Source organism: Psammomys obesus, unplaced genomic scaffold (assembly GCF_907164565.1).
Source record: "Psammomys obesus unplaced genomic scaffold, mPsaObe1.curated_primary_1811, whole genome shotgun sequence".
Classification (NCBI taxonomy): Eukaryota; Metazoa; Chordata; class Mammalia; order Rodentia; family Muridae; genus Psammomys; species Psammomys obesus.
This window is the reverse complement of record NW_026596158.1, coordinates 4,439,756-4,456,857: the sequence shown is the minus strand read 5'-3', so window position 1 is coordinate 4,456,857 and position 17,102 is coordinate 4,439,756. Positions and strand designations below refer to the sequence as shown.

The following is a 17,102-nucleotide window of genomic DNA, read 5'->3' as shown; positions in this document are numbered from 1 at the left end:
CCAGTGACCAAGCAAACCGATCTGACTGCTCTGACTGCTGAGCAAACAGATCTCAGGCTTGCCTCTCAGAGGTGAGTTTACGCCAAGGTGGGTATGACCACCCCCTTCCCCTGCCTCCTGCCTGGGAGCGAGAGAGCATGGCTACGGGCTTCTGCTTAGACCCTTCCCCATCCTAAGGTATAGAAAGGAAGCTCTGCTTTTGCTGTGTGGGCTCTGATGCCCCAGACTCCTCACTCTAGAAACTCCAGCATGCTGTCTGTCTCTGGTGCTCAGGCCTGGACTCTCCTTGGAGCTCTGCCGTCCCTGTCTGTCTGTCTGCCCATGGCAGTAACAACTCTAATAAACCCTTCCTCCCCAGTGTTCCATCTCAGTGTCCCTTGAGTCACTCCCATCTAACACCTTGCCGTGGAGAAGTTATTCACTGAAGCTCGTGGCAGGAAAGAACTCTTACAAGAAGATGTTTTAACGTAAGTGTGTTATAAAAATGAAATAAGATCATGAATCAGGATTAAGCTTGGTTTAACCCATCCAAGGAAGCAAGGGAAACTGTACAAATCAGGAAATGCAATCACAGTTCAGAGTCAAAGATAGAAGTCACATTGTTTAAAAATAAAACAAATAAGAGAAAGAAATAAGAAAGAAAGAAAGAAAGAAAGAAAGAAAGAAAAGAAAGAAAAGACAAACTATAGTGCAAAGTCTACTTTTTAAAAACAAATTCTTAAAGCTTACCTCTAGATTCAGAACAGAATATTTTCCATCTGTTTTAGAAAGAGAAAATGGAAAGTTTTAAAAGCATAAGAAACTTGACATGCTAGAAGAGTATACTCATAAATTTAGAGATGAACCTTGTCCCCAAGCATAGAGTAAGGTCCCAGGACAAGGCAGCGGCCTGACCTTGACTGCGCCATCACTCTCTGACACCTTCATTCTGAAGTCCCTGCAGTGGACCCCGTCATCCCAGAACCACAGCCAAACCCCTCAGGGAGTCTGAGACACTGGGCTCCCACACTGCGCTCTTCCCTACCTCCCCAGTCATGGTTCTCCTGCAGTTGAAGACAGCGAACGCCTGACTCCACTCTGTCCCTCATGCCTATATAGGAGCATATAAATTAAGTCATAAAAATAGCAAACTGGGGGCTTGAGAGATCTCTCAGAAGTTAAGAGCACTGGCTGCTCTTCCAGAGGTCCTGAGTTCAATTCTCAGCACCCACATGGTGGCTCACAACCATCTCTGATGAGAGCTGGTGCCCTCTTCTGGTGTGCAGGTGTACATGTAGGCAGAACACTGTACATAATAAATAAATCTTAAAAAAAAAAACCTAAAAAAAAAAATATAGCAAACTGCCTCAGTAATACAGATGGAAACAGATCTGACAGTGGCCTTGTCCTTGTGTGGTAACTGAGGTACCCTAGGAAGGCATCCTTCACTTGCTTGGCTGACAATTCTCTCTGGTAGCAAGCTGGAAACGTGGGCTGCTTCTAACGCCCCACCACTGATCTGAAGAGTATAAACAACTCACTGAACAACAGACACTGTGAAAGACAGAAAATAAAAAAGCTCTTACAGGGTTCATAAAACCAACCAAGAAGCTTGATGCATACAGCATTCTAAATCTAATCCCTAACTCAGTAACATTCCCAGTGTTCATCACTGAAGGGCTTAATTTTAACAGTTGAGTTCTGTTGTTTTTAAGATGGGGTCTCACGTAGCCCGAGCTCACCCTGGACACTCTAAGCCAAAGATGACCTTGAATTCCTGGGTTCCAGGTGTGTGCTGCTACATGCAGCCCTGACCCGGGCCTCACAAATGCTAGGTAGGCACTCATTAACTGAGCTGTGCCCCGCCCCACTAGCAACAACTCTGAACTAGTTGCTTTCAGCCAAATGCCCGGACCACCTGCACGCACCTGACGCATGGTGAGACCCAGCCCCGGCTCTGGCTGCAGATTTATCTCCTGGCCACCTGGCAGGTGCAACCACCCTCCTTCTCCTGATTTTGGGGCACTGTGCCACCTGTCCTGGCACTCCACACTTCCTCTACAACTTGAACATGAGGGGATGAGCCCATGGGACGCCATCTCTGTCACCTTTCTATTTTTATGAGTGCATTTAATTTTTTAATAATTTATTTAATTGTATTATATGTGCATTAGTGTGATGGTGGTAGATCCCTTGGAACTGGCACTACCGACAGCTGTGAGCTGCCATGTGGGTGCTGGGAATTGAACCCAGGTCCTTTAGAAAAGCAGACAGTGCTCTTAACCACTGAGCCACCTCTCCATCCCTTATTAGTACATGCACACACACTCTCAAATCCTCATGGGTTCACACCTTCGCCCACTGAGCCATCTTGCTGGCTACTGAGTACGTTTTTGATGAGCAAGTGGCTAAGAGATTGTTGGTTTTGTTTTTGCTTTTTTCAGCACTGGGGCAGGGGCCCAGGGCCTGCTGCGCCACCCACAGTGTCTATACTTGGGGACATTTTTCAGTTAGTCTTGATTTGGTGTCCTGCAGTGCTGTCTCAGACCTACTCCTTTCCCAAGTGGGGCTGGAAGGTAAGATGCCAGTGGTTCCGGCTGCTGGGGACAGGGAGGGGCTCACTTACTTCTTATTATAATTCAAGCTTAAAATGGGCAGTTTTGAGCTTGAATGAAAAGTTTGCAAGGCAATTCCTGTACTTTCCCAGAGAAAATAATGATCTCAACTTTTCAGGATTTTTCCACAATTTCCTTCATCTCAAGTTCACTTAGGGACCAATATATTACACGAGGGTCTCCTGTCTCTGTGGATGGGTTTGTTTCCTGTTTCCTTGTGTCTCTCTCAGAAAGGCGGCCGCTGGCCAGAACATTCAACAGAAACAGGGTGTCACTCTTCGGCCAGGCTGAGCTTGACCCCTGCCTCTCCACCCACCTCTCCTCCATACCTGGCTGCTCCCTTCTAATTCAACACTTCTCAGAGCGGTATCATTTCTCTTCTCTACACAGATGAGGAGTCCAACAAGTCATCTAAGAAAGTTTCTTAGCTTATGTCACATTGTGCTTAGCTCTATCCCAGTCTTCACAGTGAGAAAATTCACACATGAACACATCCTTGCCGTCAAAATTCCAGGTAAATCAAAACTCCCTGATGACAAGGACGACAGAACCTGTTCTCAACACAATGTGGCAGTTGATGCTGTCAAGCCAACGGGACCCAGAACCGCCCAGAAGACAAGCCTCCTGGCATGTGAGAGGGTTTGGAGAAGGAGTTGAGGTGGGAAGACCAGCCTAATGCGGGTGGCAGGACCGCACGGCCTGGGGCCCTGGACTGTGAAAAGGAGGATGCTCGCTGGGTACCAGCTCCCATCTCTCTGCTTCCGCACTTGGCTGCACATCCCTGCTGCCATGGCTTCCCCGCCATGATGGAGTGTTCCTTCAAACCCTGAGCCCAAACTCTCCCTCTCCAGGTTGTTCTCATCAGAGAGAGCAGGAGGGTCTGCAAAACCTTGACAGAAGGGACGATGTTCCTGAGAGACAGTTAGGCAGGGGTCTGGCAATGGCAGAAAGGTGCCGTGTTCTGGCATTGGCTGAGACGGTAGTTGTCATGAGGTGGATGAGGACGCAATGGAATGCAGACTGAGCAGAGGGCACAGCTTAGCCAAGCCTTTTGTTTGGTTTTTCAAGACAGAGTGTCTCTGTGTAGTCTTGGCTGTCCTGGAACTTGCTTTGTAGACCAGACTGGCCCTGAACTCACAGCGACCCACCAGCTTCTGCCTCCCTGAGTGCTGGGATTACAGGCATGTGTCACCACACCAGGCTTCCTATTTGGTTTTCTACATACCACGCACCTTGGCTTCCCAAGGAGTTTGCTAGAAACACAGGCCTCTGGGCCCCTCTTGGAGCCCCTTAATTAGAATTTGGGTTACAAAGCTTTTCTCCAAGTGCCTAAGAGCCTTTATAACCAACAAGAACCAGGAGGCACTGCAGGCACTGAGCTCCTGCCTACCCCACATCTGTGCTCCAAGCCAGTGAGGTCAACGCGAGGGCTATCACATCTGTGGGTTCCAGACACACCCTCTAGCAAGCTGATGGTGTGCCAATTCCACTTGCAGCAGGCACTATGCAAAATTGCCAGTAGAGGGTGCTGAAGAGGCACTAATGGAGCTTTGCTTCCTGGCTCTGCTTTTATTTTACTATTTATAGGTGGCCAGCACATAAAGCACCTCCCCACGGGTGGCTTTTCCTGGTACCTTACCCCAGAGAGCAGGACCTGGCCTCCAGCAGGCCAGAGCCACACCCCGGCAGTGAGGCCTGGGCCTCAGCTCTGAGTGAGGGGGCACTGGCATATTTGTTCCTTCCTCAGGCGCCCCGTGGGCTAAGCCCTGTTTCCGATTCCTCCATCTGGAGTGTCCTCTCTACCCCTTAGGCAATCCTCTTAGATTAACACCCTTGAGTCTTTGTAAACCACTGTCTGGTTCTGTCTCTCAGTTGGATTTGGCTGATGTGTGTGATCCAGGAGGCCACACAACATGGATTTTAGAAAGAGGGAGATGTCAGAGACCCAGGTGTGGGGGTGCATGTCCGTCATGCCAGCCACTGGGAGGCTGAGGCAGGAATATGTCAAGTTTCAAGGTATCCTGGACTATACCGAAAGGCTGTCCCAAAAAAGAGGAGGGGAGAAAGGCTGGCTAACCAAGGGGAGACTTCCGGCTCAAGTCTTCTAGGCTGGCATTCTATTTCCCATCAGGCACTGGGTAGACTGAGTTGCAGGAGAGGTATCCCAGGGAGCTACGAGGGCAGCTCCATCAGAACCCGAGTCAGCTCCTGTGGAACCTACACAGGAATGCAGCGCGATGGCACAGGCTTGTAACCTCAGCGCTGGGGAGGACCCTAGGAACCCTGCCCAGCCAGCCTGAGCCAATCAGAGAGCTCCCAGCCAACACAAGACCTGGTCTCAGAAAAACAAGGTGGACAGCCGCTGGGGACCGGCACCTCAAGTTGGCCTCTGGCCTCTTCGCACGGCACACCTTCATACACGCATTCAGCCATATGAGCACATACCCCAACTGCATCCCAAGGCTCACGCAACTCAGGGGCCCTGCCAAGGCAGTTACTGGCTGTCCACTGCCTGGCAGGCTCACCGTCTCCCTTTCTCCTTAGGGAAGCTCAAAACCCCTTCCTATCTTTGCCATAATGGGCGGACTTCTCACTGTGCCAGATAAGATATAGCAAGAATAGTGATGTGAATTTCCAGAATTACGCCGGAAACATCTGTACATTTGTGCATCCCACAAGCCCTTCATTGATGGCTGCTAGCATGGGGACAAGGAGCGGAGGGAAAGGCCCATGTCCACAGTCACTGCCTGAGTTGGAGTCCTCTGCCCAGACAAACAAAACAGACAACGAGGGCACTAAATGAGTCTCTAATATGGTCAAGGCAACCTCACGTCCGGGCAACCAGTCGCTTGCAGTAAGATGACTTGCAAGTGCTCTTCTCGTCAGAATCTGGGAGCCACAGTGCAGAGGTGTGACGGCCCCGGAGTCGGTAACCGAAAGTGCTCTCACGCTGAATCCTCTCCTTACCTTTCTGTTGCGTGTGCTGTGGTGTGGGGCAGGAGGAGTCTGAAAGCCCGTCTTGCTCAGAAGCGTCATCTGCTGTCACCATCCTTTGTGAGGACAGGCCCTTTGGTTATGAGAGAGGGGCAAGCGCACAGTACGGGTTAGCTGTACACGGCCTCCTAACTGCCTGACCTCACACAACCCCCACCCCGGCCACGCTGAGAAGGGCTGCACAGGCTGCAGCAGGAAGAAACCGCAGGCCCTGTGAAAAGCCTGCGCAGAAGGTCAACGACGCAGGAGATGTGGTTAGGCTATCCCATACCGCCTGGTCCTTCCACACTCCTGCAGGGAGCAGCTCAGGAAAGGGGCTGCCTCTCGCTTGCTCGGGACAGCACCCAGTGCCATCGCACCCAGCGCTAGCTCTGCATCATGAAAGTCTGGGTGCGACAAGAAGTGCTGGCCATGCCTGGAGAAACCTCACCTGGACAATTGCCTGGGGCTAAGGGCTGAGGATCCCTACGTGAGTCACCGTCGCTGTCATTTCCTGATGAGACAGGCCTCTCTCCCCACTGTCTGATTGCCCCTTACACAGGAGCTATGCACCATGCATGGTGGCAGGGCTCTAGAGGACAGGACCACAGGGCAGCTGGCCAAGAGGAGGGGCGGGGAAGCACATCCTGCAGGGTCACTAGCACCCAGGCCCTTCAGGTACGCCTGCTTGCTCACCTGATTCCTCAGCAAAAGCTTGCTTGGGATCAGCACGACCTAGCCCTGGTGAGCTTGGGGCTACCAGGACCCTGTGGCTGGCAGGAAGTTGGTAGCAAGATGATCATAGGAAGGGCATTTCAGAGACAAGAGCCGAGGCCTCTGCAGCTACAGGCTCTGCACATGGCTCCAGGGTGACCTGGCTCAGGGTGAACAAGAGCTCCCAATGTACTCTTGTTTCAGAGGGAGAGAAGCAAAGGGACCTCTTGCTTTTTATCTCCCAGGAGCTAACAGCCTGTGGGGAAGACACATTAAACTACTCAGTCACAGCAAGTGTGGAATTGATAAGAAAATGCCAATGGCCTGTGCTCATCAGAGGACACAGAGGCCATCGAATGCTTCCTTCAGCACTGTTCTTAAGGAACTAAAACTGTGAGCCACCAGCAGCGAAATGAACAGGAGAGGTGTGGCTACTGAGGAAAAGTTAAATGATGGCAACAGAGAGCCGCCCACTACCACACAAGGACTGGAAACACATCTGAGCAGAGAGAGGATGGCTGAAACCAAAAGATGGAAAAGGGGGTCAAGGGGGCCAAAAGAGAGGGCGCAGGTGTTGAGAGGGCTGCCTGCTCTTCCTGAGGCCCCGGGTTTGATTCTCAGCACCACACGGTGACTCACAGCCATCTGCGACTCCAGTTCTAGGGGATCCAAAGAGCTATTACTTTGTAGGAACTGCCTGTCTGTGGTGTACATACATGCAGGCAAAACACCATACACAAAGATAAAGGTAAATTTATTTTAAAAAAGAAATTAATATATAATGGCTGTTTCCTGAAAATTATGAACTCCTAAAAAAAAAGAAAAAAAGAAAGACAGACAGACAGATAGAAACATGGCAGGGTTGGGGAAAAGCCTGGGAAAGGTGTTTGCTGTGTAAGCCCAGTGCCCCAAGTTCAACCCCCGGAACCCTCTTAAAGGTAGAAGGAAACTGGATTCCACACAAGTGCCTGTCCTCCATACACAGGCACCCCACAGTATGTGCACCCACACACAAGCATCATACAAGCACACACATATGCATGTAATAAGAAAGAAACTGGCCATGAAGATAACCAAACACAAGGAAGATAAAGAATATCAGTCAAAGGGCTATGAGGGAGGGCTGCAGAGATGGCTCGGTGATTAAGAGCCCTTGCAGAGGACCCTGGTTCAGCTCCCAGCACCCACATGGTGGCTCACACCCATCTGTGAGTCCACTTCCAGAGGATTTGACACCCTCTTCTGACCTCCTCGGGCACCAGGCATGCATGTGGTAAGCAAACTCACAGGCAAAACACTCATTGTAAGTCTAAGAAAGAAGTACGTTATTAGGGGAAAATGCATATTTAGATATTTCAAAGTCATACATCTAATAATAGTCTAATGAACACATTCTATTTCCATGTCCATTGAGTTGGAGAACTTAGAAGATGTGTAGTGTCCGAGTGCTAAATTTAGGAACAAAAGACTAGGAGGCCTGATGAAAGAAAGCCGTGTGTTAGCATGTGACTGTAGCAGTCAGCTCTGAGTGACCCCAATAAAGCATAGCGTCCAGCACGGGGCTATGTGTGAGTCTCCTGACACAGCCCTGCGAACACAAGCCTCCCCGAATGCAGCATGTGCCATGAGGTGCAATGCCATGAAGAGAGCCTCCCCGGGGCAAACTGGGACGAGAAAATGTAAAAGCGGACGTGGAGCATGCCTGGAACCCCGGCACTCAGGGGGCAGAGGCGGGCAGATCTCTGGGAGTTGTGGCTATATCCAGTCTCAAAAGAATCCAATAAAACAAACAACAAAAGCAGACACACATGCAAGCATAGCACATACAAGCATACATGCAAACACACCACACAGACATACACACATGTAAGCGCACCACACACACATACACATATACACACAAGCACACCACACACATACATTTCACAAACCCCCATAAAGATGTTTATCTTCGCCTTTAAAGGACTTGACTTCAGAGGACAAATCAAGAAGTTTAAGCTTTACCCTCCAGACAGACACAAGGCTGAACACAAGGCTAAGGAAAAGCAAGGGGCGGGGCAGGCGGAAGCAAGGAATTACGCAGTGCAGTGCTCATGCGCTCTGGGCGGTTTCCCATGGGGAAGCGATGAAATGCAATGCTCATCACTCTGGGAGGTTTCCCATGGGGACGTGGGGAGGCAGCCTGGGAGCGCGGAGGTCACCTGTTTCCTGTGAGGCACCGCGTACACGGCATCGCTGCCATGGCCCACATCCTTCCTGATGCTGGACTCCGACTCCCTGTAGCTGGTCTCCCTGTAGCTGGTCGACACCTGTGTTTCCGCATCCTCATCTTCCGCATAGCCTATCGTCTCAAAGGACGGTAAGGAAGTTCTTGGCCCAATCTGCCAGCTATGCCTGCATTCGGTCATTAACGAATGAATGAGATGTCACTTTGGGCTCAGGCTGGCCCAAACCCATAATCCCCCTGCCTCAGTCTCTCAAGTATTGGGAGTACCGGCATACACTACCCCACCAAGACGTTACACACAGAAAGTGCACCGTTTCCAAGTCCGTGCCGAAGAAGTATTAGAAAAGTAAAATACACGAAGCTGAACGACCGTCTCTGCTCCCTGCCTCTCCCCCCAAGTACATCTTCATACTTGTCTTCACCCTCATACTCTGTACATACACACTTTATGATTAGTATGTTTAAGAAGATTTATTTTTATTTGTGTGTGCACATGTGTGTGTCTATCAACATGCATGCAGGTATCAGCAGAGGCCAGAAGAGGGTGCTGAATTCCCCTGGAGCTGGGTTAAAGGAGGTTGTGAGTGCTGGGAACTGAACCTGGGTCTTCTGCATTAGTAGCCAATGCTCTTAACCTCTGAGCCATCTCTTCGAATCTGCTGGTAGTGGAGCTTTATGCTTTTTTACATGCATGTGTCTGTGTGGCACACACAGAATAGAAGAAACGATTTACATTCAGGGTTAGTCGGGAAACGAGCCAAAGCTCATGGCCTGGGCATTTATTCATAAATAATAGTCTCAGCTCACTATTTCGGAGGTGGGGTGTGGGAGGAACACCTGCGGTCACACCGCCACACCCAGCAACTGCTAAGATCTTCCAGTCTGCATTTTGATGGTAGAGTACCTATGCCTTTTTAGCAGATGGATGATGTGGATATTGTGGTGCTCTGAATAGGGATGGCTCCCACACATTCCTGTGTTTGAATGCTTGGCTGTCGGGAGTGACACTATTAGGAGCCGTGGCCTGGTTGGAAAAGGTGTGGCCTTGTCAGAGGAAGTGTGTCACTGTGGAGGCGGGCTTTGAGGTCTTAAATGGTCAAGCGCCACCCAGTGAGAAATACATTCAGTTTCCTCCCTGCTGCCCGCAGATCAGGAGGAAGAACTCCCAGCGCCTTCTCCAGCACCACTGTTCCTGGACGCCACCACGCTTCCCACCGTGATGATGATGGACCAAATCTCTGGGGCCAGCCCCAATTAAATGTCTTCCATTATAAGAATTGCCTTGGTTCATGGTATCTCTTCAAAGCAATAAAACCCTAACTAAGACAGATGATTTTAAAACAAAATGTTTGTGGGCTTAGCTCAGTGCACAGTTTTTGCCTAGCACATAGAGGGACCCAGGGCTGATCCTCTAGAACTGCAAAATAACCACCTTTGTTGTTCTGCGACAGTATCTCATGTAGCCCAAGCTGGCCCGAAATTTACTATATAGCCAATGATAGCCTCCTGATGCTAGGATTACAGAAACCACAATTCCCAGTCCCTCCTCCAACTCACCTCCCTTCCCAAATCAATTTATTCTACCTTCTAAACCCCTAGCTTAGAAGGACACGGCAGTGGATTGGGCACTCTTCACGGCCTTACATACGTGAACACCAGCAACAACAGCTTCATCCCAAAGGCACCGACTGTGGTGCAGGACCTGGCAAGGCTCAAAGCCAATTTGTTTTCAGATGCCGTCAGCCAACAACGTGCTGAAAGTCCTTCCTCCTCCCTGGCCTGTTTCGGGCCGCTTAGTGTGTTTGCACCCCTCGCCACTGAGCTGAGCAGCCCCACCCTGCTGCCACTGCTTTAGCACTGTGCTTCAAACACAGCAAGGCTACTGTCACTCCCCCTGTGACGGTTTTACCTCCCTTATCTTTCCAGTGAGCTTTATAACCACTCCCCTTCCTCATTTTTAGTTCAATTCAGTCAATATGGAATTCTTAGAAGAAAAACTAGCTATATACAAAATGGAGTCAAGGGTTTGTTTTGTTTTGTTTTGTTTTTTTCCTCTTTCATTTTGATACTGGTCCAGCTATGTTGTCCAGGCTATTGAGCCTGAATTCCCAGGTTCAAGTGATTCTCCTGCCCCAGTTGAGACCATAGCCACTGTGGCTGGCTAGAGACAACTTGAAATGTAAAATCCCCCCATGGCACACTGCTGTAGTCCTGGCTACCTGGGAACAGAAAGCATTGGCAGCATGGTCTGAGTCCATCCTGGTCCGCACAGAAAGACCCTGTCTCAAACAGATACAGGACACAGTGACCAAAGCCTGGTGACTACAATCACTGCGTGGCCCCCTAGGCAGTGGCCATGCGGAGCCACAAGAGGGCACAGCTGTGACCGTCCTACCGTAGCCGCAGCTCTGAAGTGGTGGCGTAGGGCTCAATGACGCTGTCCTTCTCCACGAAGGAGGCATCACTCTCAGACCGCGATCTCTGGCGAGGCTGGGGAATGGCAACTGTCTGGCCAGTCAATGTGGTCGCCAGGATGGCTGCAGCCAGAGCGGACCTACGACCAGAAACACCCCACAGAGGCACTCAGCAATAAACATTCAAGCTGCAGGCTGAACTGACAGGTGTCAGCTAACTCACAGACCACGATGCCCACCGGAATCCCCATTCAGCTCTCACACTGACTTATGTGTCCAAATAAATAATCTGTAAAGACTTTACCTAGCCCAATGGTTCCCAGCCTTCCCAGCGCCGTGACCCTTTAACACAGTTCCTCGTGCTGTGGTGACCCCCAACCATAAGATTATTTCATTGCTACTTCCTAACTGTAATTCCGCTACTGTTATGGATTGTAACATAAATATCTGATCTGATGCAGGATTTCTCATATGTGAGCCCCAAAGAAGTCATGCCCCATAGACTGAAAACTGCCAAGCTAGCCAACAGGATGTGACACCAGGCTGCCAATCTACATAGTAAGCATGCAGAGCCGGTATTCAAATAGTTTTCCTATTAAAATGAAGAGTCAGAATGAAATGAAAGGATGAGATACAGGAAGACTTGAGCCAGGTGTGACAGCACACATCTTTGATCCTAGCAGGTCCCCTTTGGGAGGCGGAGGCAGGTGGATTTCTGTGAGTTTGAGGCCAGCCTGAAACTCACAGGTTAGTTCTAGGATAGCCAGGGCTACACAGAGAAACACTGTCTCAAAAAACCAAAATGAAATAAACAAAACATGTGTCTGTAGTTCCAGTGTTAGCTGGCCAGCCAGCCTAGCCCAAAAGGCAAAGCTTCTGATTCGGTGACAGGCCTGTCCCAGATCCGTAAGACTAAGAACAACACAGGAAGACATCACCTGGCCAACTGCACGCTCACATGCATATAAACCACACACCACACATGCACACACTAAAATACCACAAATCCACACCAAAGCAAGAAACTCCACCACCCACTGAGCACTGCTGTGTCGCTGATCCCTAGTTTTCACAAACAAAACACTCATACAAATAAAACAAACCTTAGAAAAGATTTTTAAGTAATATTTTTAAAATCAGAGTCTCACTATGTAGCCCAGGCTAGTCCAGGACTCTCAATCCTTCTGCATCAGCCTCCTGAGTCCTGAAATTACAAGGGTATGTAACCAGGCCCTTAGAAACATTTTAAAATTACTTTTATTTACATGTATGTACGTGCGCCTGTATGTGGGAATCTGTAGTGAGTGCAGGTTCCCAAGAGTGCCAGAAATGTTGGAGCTGGAGTTACAAGCGACTGTGAGCTGCCCCATGCAGTTGCTGGGAACTGAACCCGGGTCCTCTGCTGCAAGAGCAGTACATGCTCTTGCAGCAGAGCCATCTCTACAGCAGGCCCTTGTTGAAAAGGACTTTCCAGCAACATGCTAACATGAGGCAACTTTCTCCTTTGTTTTGCTGACAGTGCTCACCCTCTAGCTGCCCAGACTGCATGAACACAAGTGTCAGTGACACAACACAAGCGCTGACGAGCTGGACAGACCACCATTGTACAGGGGGGCTATTGCCCTGACATTCGAGGCCAGTGATCAACACCTGAACCTCACAGGTGGCCCAAAAGAGAGAAGGCTGCAGGGCCCGCTTGCAGTGTTAGTGAGAGAGAGAAAGAGACACTGTTCGGCACTCACTAGCCACAGTGACCATTGAAGACGGCTGTGCTGTGGACACTGTGCTGCCGGCAGAATCAAACCCTAACTCACCCAGACTCCTTCCTCCTCCAGTGTTATCCGGGAGCTCACGTATGCTGGGCCAGCGCTGCCTCACCAAGCCCTATTCGCAGCCCTTCAGGGCGCATGTTCTAATCAAATGCACAGAATGTACCAGTGCCAAAGAAGAGCAAAGCGAAAGTGGCACTCTGGAGTGGAGTTAGTTCCTCCTGGTGGCTAATCACCAAGTCTGGATTGAAAACTAGCCCAGACTAGCACTGGGCTGCAGAGATGGCTCAGTGGTTGAAGAGCCACTGCTCTTGCAGAGGACCTGACCTTGGTTCCCAGCTCCCACACTGAGTGGTTCACAACCACCTGTAATGCCAGCTCCAGGGGACCCAGTGTCCTCTTCTGGATTCCAACCCACATCCAAGTCCACACACACACACACACACACACACACACACACAGCGAGAGAGAGAGAGAGAGAGAGAGAGAGAGAGACTCATATTCACATGTGTGCACAGACATATCCACATAGTTTATATATACTATTGTTTGTTTTTCTTCTCTGTGTAGCCCTAGCTTGTCCCAGAACTTGCTCTGTAGACCAGGCTGGCCTCGAACTCACAGAGAGCTGCCTGCCTCTGCTTCCCGAGTGCTGGGATCAAAGATGTGTGCTACCACTACCCAGCCATAAGTAAAAATTTAAAGAACAACAATAATTAAAAAATCAGACTAGTTAAGCATGGTGGCTCATACTTACAAACTCAGCTCTTGGGAGGCTGAGGCAGGAAGACTGCTTTGAATGTAAGGTCAGCCTGGGCTACAAAACAAGTCCCTATAGAAAATAAAAACAAACAAACAAAAACCAAGTCTAATGTTTCCCGGTATCTAAAATCTTGGCAGATCTAGGCGGTGGTCCCAGGAATGAAAGGAGCCAGCCGTCTGGTACAGAGAACACTAGAAGGTTAGGGACACCAGTTCCTGACAGGGAACTTTTAAAAGGCAGAATTGCATCTAGAAATTTTTTGTGCAGTTCTCCTAAAAGCACTACTAACCTGAATAGACACATAGCCGAGATGTAGAATACATGTTTAGCATGTGCAAGGCCCTGGCTTCTGTTCCCAGGAAGAAAGAAAGAAGAAGCAAGCAGGGAAGGAGGGATCAACTTAACCTCAGTGCTTTATATTTAATAAGCATCCAATCCTGAAATCCGAGATCCTACGCGGAAGGAGACAGACCCCAAGCGAATCCATTATTCCTCAAGCCAGTTTAAGCGAATCTTGGAACAGTGCTAACACTGCAAAGAGCGTGGGGCCGGCCCCTCTCCTTGTGACCTCTCTGCCACTGTGATCAGTTCCAGGGTCTGGCCCTTGATGGTCAGGGAGAGTGGTGCCCCTTGGCGCTGCTGACCTCGAGACTCACCTGGGTCTCTCTGGAGATGGGTTGGGGCTTCGGGGAGGAGGTGTGCGTGGCACAGCTGGCTTCGGAGCAATGCTGGCTGCTGGGAGTAAGCCATGGAGGATGTGATTCTGCACAAAGGAAACCCAGGGTGGGTCACTGGGAGGAGGGCATCACCTGGGTCCTGTCCCACCAGCACCTCCCGAGCTGAGTCCGCACCAGGGATCCAGTCCTACCAATCGCCCTCCCCACCCCCGCTGTTCCCGAGTCCCATTGGTGAAGCAAGCGCCCTCACTGGGGCACACCACCACGGCTGCCCACTGAGGCAGTCGTGTCCCGCTTTCCTGCTCACAGCAGCTTTCCTGACAGATTTCCGCTGTCAACCTAACTGGGTTAATCAACCCCTGGCGTATTATGAGGCGGCACACCTTTGGATGTCTGTGTGAGGGATTTTCCAGAGAGGGTTGACCGAGCTGGGACAGCCCACCCTAACCATGAAGAGAACCAACTCGGGGGCAGAGGACTCCGACTGAAGAAAACGGGAAAGAGGAGAGAAGCTGAGCAGCAACATTCTCCTTCCTCCGCTTCCTGCTTGCTGAGATATGAGTGAGCGCCCACTACACGCTCCTGCCACCACAAGCCACCCAGTGCCATACCTTTCCCACTAGGATGGACCATGTCCCCTCCAAACCATGAACCAAAGTAAAGCTCTGTTCCCATAAACTGCTTTTTGTCAGGTCACGGCCAAGAAGGAAAAACAAGTAACACACCGGCCGTTACCTTCCAGTCTCCTAACACACAGCACTGTCCCCAGTGGGGTTACCCAGGTCTCCGCACTCCTGAGCAACACTGCCTCTCTTAGCCCTATCAACCTGGCACTCTAGCACTCAGCATAGCAACTCGAGTCCGATAGGAGCGTCACTCCAGGTGGCCTGTCTCAAAGATGCACAGTAAGGGAGCCCCCTTACAAATGATGAAAGTCAGAGAGGACCCCACCCCACTTTAAGAAACTGGAAGATGGGGGGGGGGGTCTCTCGTATTTCTGAACCCTGCCCTATCTTTGTTTTCCGGGCACCAGACTCTCACTCACACCTACTAGACCATGTGGCTGCCAGAAGCTGAACAAGTGCTCTTAACCACTGAGCCAGCTCTCCAGCTCTTCAGGATTTGAGACCGGCAAGGAAACTTCGAGTGTTTCCCTAGGAAAAGGTCACAGAGGCATTAAGAGTGGGTCTCCAAAGGTGGCCACTGTCTCCACACTGGGAGGGGCATGAACAACAGAACTGACAGAACACTAATGGCAGGTGACTTATACCAGAAGAGGACATAAGGAGTTGGTGGATCATTTAAAGTTATTTCTCGGAGCTGGAGAAATGGCCCAGGAGTTAAGAGCATGTACTATTCTTCCAGAAGATCTGAGTCCAGTTCCCACCACCAATACTCACACTGAAGACACTTACACATGACTTAAAAGAAATCTTTAAAAAAAAAAAAAAGGTTATTGCAGCAAGGTTATAACTCAGTGACAGAACATTTGCTTAGTGTCCAAAAGGACCTGGAATAGTTACTCCCTACCTCCCCCCACCCCTTGAGTCAGGGTCTCACTGTGTAGCTTTCACTAGTTTGGACCTCACTACATATTCAAGGCTGGCCTTGAACTCACAGAGGTCTGCATACCTCTGCCCTCAGAGTGATGGGGTTAAAGGTGTATGCTATACTATTCCTGGCCTCCGGGACCTGAAATGGATCCCTAGCACACTGAGGATACTTGGTACGATTAACAGACTGGAGTGAGAGGAGAGGGGTATGTGTCCATTGACTGCTGGACTAAGATCCTAGGAAAATGAGCAAGAAGGCAAAAGTGATGGCGTAGGCCCATAATCTCAGCTCCCGGGAGGCGGAGGCAAGATGACCGTTGGGGAGTTTTCTGGGTACATAGTAAGGTACTGTTTTAAAACCAAAACCAAACAGATGAGCAGATGGGAAAAAGGGGTGTGTGTGTGTGTGTGTGTCAAAGAATGAACTCAGAAGACAATACATGCCACATAGTGAGACAGAGATCTGAAAAGGACATACCCGGGCCCAAGGAACAGAAAATGCCAGTGTGGCCGGCGAATGAGTGTGTGGCAGGATGGGGGCCAGTCGGTTCCTCTAAGGGCAGTGGTATGTGGATCAGATCTGCACTTTTAAAAGTCCCGGTATTGCTCTATAGACTGCAAATCTCGGAGACCTCTGAGGTGAAAACAGAGAACCTACGAAAGATCCGATAAGGTAGCAGTCCAGGTAGCTAGAGGCTGGGGTCGGGGTGGGGATGGCCTGAAGACAGATCTGGTGGGCAGGCGCGATGGTCCTAAGGCGGGTACTTTAGTGCAGGGTGCAGAGAGGAACCAGGAATGGCTTCCCTGCAGGGACATCGGGCCATGCAGCAGTTTTAAGCAAGACAGGAGTGAACTCCCGGCCAAGGGGAGAATCCTGACGGGGAGGCCGTGATTCCTGACTGTGGCGGACTCTGGAGATGAAGGATTCTTTTGGAACACGAAGTCAGGGCTTCTGGAACTGAACACTGCCTGATAGCACCGCCGCCTCGCTCCCACATCAGGCCTGAAAAGCCGCACGTTACGGCCTGGAGTTACTCACGAACTGGCTCCGGCGGCTCCTGCGGAAGCTGAGGAGCATCCCGGCTGCGGGGTGCGGGCTGAGGTGCCCGGTGCTGGTCTGGCTGGAAGAGAGCCCGGCAGCCCCGACCGCTCCCCACAGCCAAGCTCCCGCGGACCCAGCGACTTTACAACAAGCACGTCTCGCATTGGCTCTGGTTTGAGCCTCGACCAACCAGCGTCGATTTTACTGCCAACCGTCGCTCTTGACAACCGAACAAGGCGTCGTTCAAATTCCAGCCAGTGAGGAAGCAGGCTGAGCATTCCATCCTATTATTGGCTAATTTAGACGTCGGTCTTCTCCACCTCAGCCAATCCGACGCTCGATAGGGCAAGCGGCCTTCTAAAGGGGGCTGGCCGGG

At 50.5% G+C, this 17,102-nt stretch overlaps 1 protein-coding gene across 1 annotated transcript in view; it reads right to left on the bottom strand.

Moving 5' to 3' along the window:
* The window catches only part of Cep89 (centrosomal protein 89), a 44,100-nt gene extending 27,255 nt beyond the window's left edge, over positions 1 to 16,845 (bottom strand). Inside the window, exons 1-6 of the mRNA XM_055595054.1 lie at positions 16,724 to 16,845; positions 14,111 to 14,217; positions 10,904 to 11,062; positions 8,483 to 8,675; positions 5,562 to 5,661; positions 730 to 758 (exon numbers count right to left, since the gene is read on the bottom strand). Of these exons, the coding sequence (XP_055451029.1) occupies positions 730 to 758; positions 5,562 to 5,661; positions 8,483 to 8,675; positions 10,904 to 11,062; positions 14,111 to 14,217; positions 16,724 to 16,762 (627 nt within the window). The 5' untranslated portion in view covers positions 16,763 to 16,845. The remainder of the gene's footprint in view (positions 1 to 729; positions 759 to 5,561; positions 5,662 to 8,482; positions 8,676 to 10,903; positions 11,063 to 14,110; positions 14,218 to 16,723) is intronic.
* Positions 16,846 to 17,102: the final 257 nt, after the last annotated feature.